The 4,224-nt window shown below is 40.2% G+C and overlaps 1 protein-coding gene across 1 annotated transcript; it reads right to left on the bottom strand.

The window, feature by feature from the left end:
* Positions 1-1,365: 1,365 nt before the first annotated feature.
* On the bottom strand, positions 1,366-3,665 carry LOC142069429 (uncharacterized). Its single transcript, XM_075120592.1, has 2 exons — positions 3,487-3,665; positions 1,366-2,404 (listed from the first exon to the last, which is right to left on the bottom strand). The coding sequence occupies exons 1-2, from the start codon at positions 3,663-3,665 to the stop codon at positions 1,366-1,368; spliced, it is 1,218 nt and encodes a 405-aa protein (XP_074976693.1).
* Between the last annotated feature and the right edge of the window lie 559 nt (positions 3,666-4,224).

Here is a 4,224-nt window from a genome sequence, read left to right as displayed (position 1 = left end):
TTTAACCCAAGATTGCAGAGAGGATGAGGAATAGGGCCAGGAGCTCCACAGCAGCAGCATTTCTGAAGGGATTACGATGACCCACCAGAATCCTTCCAGTGGCTCTGAGGAAGCGCATGCTGGAGTAGGAGAATTTCCCTCTTCTAAAGGAAGCATGCACTGCATCCTGATGTCAGTTCAATGACTGATGGTGGTATCTTTCTCAGCTTTCCTGCTACAGAGCTGGACTGCAGGTCCTTGTGCTCAAGGGGGGCAGAGTTTGGGATTGTGGCTGAACCCTGAGCTTGAGTGCAAAGAAAGTAAGTAAGGGTATATATCTAGGTATCTACAATAAGCTCCTCTCATTATTTTGTAAGGTTCCTTCCACTCTCTTACCTAGTCCCTTTTCACATCCATGCAGGGCCATCACAACCTAGCCCACTGTGCTGCACAGTGAGTCTTATACAGTTTGAATGACATATAAGCGCAGACAGAGTTTAAGCATGGATCTGCTGCCAAAAGGAAAGATGATAAAAGTCTCTTCTAGGACACACACAGCCTGGCAGATGGAAATAAACATGTAAGGACTTAGCCCTCTTAGAAGCTTTGGCCTCACAGGTTGTGAGACAATGCCAGGTTAATTACAAGAGGAAAGTCACAGGAACTGATCCTTATTAAAGAAAGATACACGCCTGTTTTTCATTTTTAAAATTTTAATAAAAGAATACAGTTGATACAAAAGGTAACAGATGATAGTAATCAGCAGTTATAGAGTGAAACAACTATTTGCCTCAGTGATAAACCTTTCCAAATGTTTGCCAATTAATAGGAATAATCATTTTATATTCAAAGACACAATATTATGAAATGCTAAACTCCTCCAGAGACACCTCCATTAATTTCAAGGGAGCTGAGGGCATACAGCACCTCAGAGGACTATACCCCTTTATGTGTTTTATTAGTATTCAATGAGTTCAAGTTAGTACATGGTTAATATAATTGTAAGTGGCAGTAGGATCCAAGAGCTCACCAAGGACACAAAAGGCTAAATTCTGCTCCCAGTTACACAGGAGCTTTACCTGTGTAAGTGGAAACAGAACTTGGCCCACCCCAAAGTATAAAATCCTGCTGTCAGATTTGCACTTATCTGCAGTGCAGATCTCTCTTGGGAGTTATTCACCATATGGGGCCCCAACAGACATCAATGAGAGCTTTTGGGGGGAGGCTTGAACAGGTTTGGACCTAGGTTTTTGTATGATGTAACTTATGGGTCTCCAACCAAGTCCCTGTCAAGTGGGTGGGGCCCCTCACGTCTGATACCTGTTTTTCTGATACTCAACCTTTCCTTGCCTCTGTAAGAATTGAAATTGGAGGAAGCTAATCAAACTAAAAAGAAGGCAGCTCTTCACCAATTATTAAAATACTAGGGTCAGGCGTTACACATTTGGATGGTCGGTATGGAAAAGGTCCAACAGGGATTTGAAAGGAGGTTGTCAGTTCTTCTCCAGGTACCTGATTCTTCATTAGTGTGGGGCCTCTATGTGAATGGGCCCCTGAGCAGCTGTCCATGCCAAAAGGTCTTTGTGGGCCCCACAGGTCAATTTCCAAGGAAGATCCACAGTGTGGATAAGTTTGGTTTGATCTGGCAGAAAGATGTCTGGACTGGCATGTTTGCCTCTGGCTTTGTGCTACCTGATTTATTTTTTTCTTTTTAGGATGCACCTTACAGATTAGTTTAAGAGACCTGTCACAGAGCAGTAAGAACCCACTCAACAGCAGCAGGAGGACAGATATAAGCCCCACAGGAATAGCAGCTCCAACTTTCTGAGACTTTGGAGTGGAAGGCAAGTGGTAAGAAGGAGGGAAGGCAATACTATGATTTTTCATTATGGAATGTAAATTCCAGCTTACTGGAATTAAGATAAAAACACTTGACGTGATGTTCAAGAGCCCCGCAGTTAGAACAAAGACTAAGATATATTGTTTCTTAAGCTCTTTCTTATAAACATTCCACAAAGTAAAGAGGGTGGAACCTATAGCTACTGCTTCCATGATAATCGCTAACATCAGAAGGTCTTGGGCAACAAAAATTTCTGAGGGGATGAAGGTGTTCTGAGGAGTGAATCTTTGACAGAGCATTAAGGAAGAGCCATTGGCAAGTTCAGGGTTAAGAGTAAAGCAGACCTCCCAGATTCCGATCCAGATGATGCCAGAGGAGATGATGGTGGTGTTGTCCACATGCCACACTCTCCATTGTATAAATCCTATTGAAATAACACACAGAATCCAGCCTAAAACACTCAAAACAAAGCCAAATAGTTGAATGTGAGAAGTGATGACCAGGGATTTCACAACCTGGAGATTTTCAACTTCTGTCACAGCTCTGTCAGGTGCACTATCAGCCATGCAGACAATTTCAGGTTCTCTGAAAAACACCAACATATACACAAGCATACATGGATTGGAGTGCATGTAGTACATACACAGCCATCCGTCTAGATTTATATACCATTATCATCACTGTGATAGCTGAGCTTCTAACCAGAGACACCCCCAATCATTTAGAATTAGTTCAACATTAAAACTTAATTTCCTCATGGTGTCATGCTGATTCGTAAAAGTTGTAGTTCAGGATTTTAATGCCCCCATTCTCCCCTATGGACTAGGCTCCCAGACCCAGTAACATTTCCTACAATGCACCTGCAGTTATGTGGCTCCTAGGATGCACCACACAGCTTGGTCAGAAGGGAGATGATGTCCTCCAGGGAGCTCAGCCAATAGGAGAAAAAGGGGAGCCTGAATTACAGTTTCCATAAGGCAATGTGACACAATAAGAAAATGTAATGTAATATTGAAATGACTCAGAATTAAGTTCAGTTCACTCAGGTCAGTTCAAAAAAACCCAAAATATTCCAATTTGCGTGGAACCAACCTGAAACAAAATGTTTTGTTTAGGTTTTCCTGATAGAAAAATCAAAAAAATTCAGAAAAATTGAAATTTTTCTGTGGAAAACTGCATTTTCAGTTGAAAAATCATTTTGATGGAAAATTCCCCACCTGGTGTACTCAAATGTCAAAAAATTCCAAAGCTAAGTTTGCTTGTGTAATCTTGACTTATGATATACAGTATTATTGAAGTGGCGTTGGTCCCAGGAAATGAGAGAGACAAGATAATATCTTTTACTTGCCCAATTTTTGTTGGTGAAAGAGACAATCTTTCAAGCTACACAGAACTCTTCTTCAGGTTATGATGGCAGTCATTATGATATTCATCTAATTTTACCTCATCATTATATAGATGAATATCTAGTTACTCCTTCCTACATTAATATTCTTTTCATGTATAAACAGTAGAAAAAAGCAATTTTAGAACTCTTAAGTATCACAATCCATTGGTTAGTCCCTGATCTATTTGCAAAGTGATTTTTGAAGGCAAAATAACCTAAGGTATTCACTTCCTCACATACAGTAGTATGTGTGTTGTGTACAAGAAATTAAGCTACTTACAGTACCTCAATATTGAAGGAAGTGCTTACTAAGAAGGGTTGGCTGAAACATTTTAAAATATCAGGCAGACACAGCATACTCTGGAATGTGATTTCTTGAGTTCCTCGCTCCACTTCTTCATTTTCAGATGTAACCTGATAGGCTTCTCGTTTCCTGTGGGAAGAAGATGAAATATGCATTGGTACTAGTAGAGTTTATCAATTATTTCTTGGGAAAAATTGTTCAAAATATTGTTGGGGCATTTTCATTTTCTGAAAACTAAGGGAAACTAGGGACTGTTAAACTGGTATTATATTTAAATGCCCGTGGCTGAGAAATCAGTCATTTGAAGTTGCTAATGACTACACTAGTATTAAGTTCCCATGGGGAATCAACACTGGGCTAGTTTGTTAAGTTTTCTGAATTTTATATTTGTAAATTGCAGGTATGCTTGTGAAATTGGAATGTAATGTGTGACCCTGTTCTCCTTTATGAGACTATGTAACCAGTCTATTAATCAATTGACTGATAGCAGAGCTATAAACAAACCAAAGTTAAAGAGCATCTTGGTATCTTGGGTCACAATTCTGAAGTCACCATTCCATTAAAGTGGCTAGTTTTCCTTACGGTCATTTCTGCCTTGATTGCCTGATTCTTTTGTTTTTCATGACTTTGGATAATTCAGGCTGGTATGGGGTTTCCTTCACACCTGTCACCAACCAGCCCATGATAAGGTGGATAGGCAATACCACCCTGTGC

Source organism: Caretta caretta, chromosome 1 (genome assembly GCF_965140235.1).
Source record: "Caretta caretta isolate rCarCar2 chromosome 1, rCarCar1.hap1, whole genome shotgun sequence".
Taxonomy (NCBI): domain Eukaryota; kingdom Metazoa; phylum Chordata; order Testudines; family Cheloniidae; genus Caretta; species Caretta caretta.
This window is presented reverse-complemented; position numbering and strand designations above follow the sequence as displayed.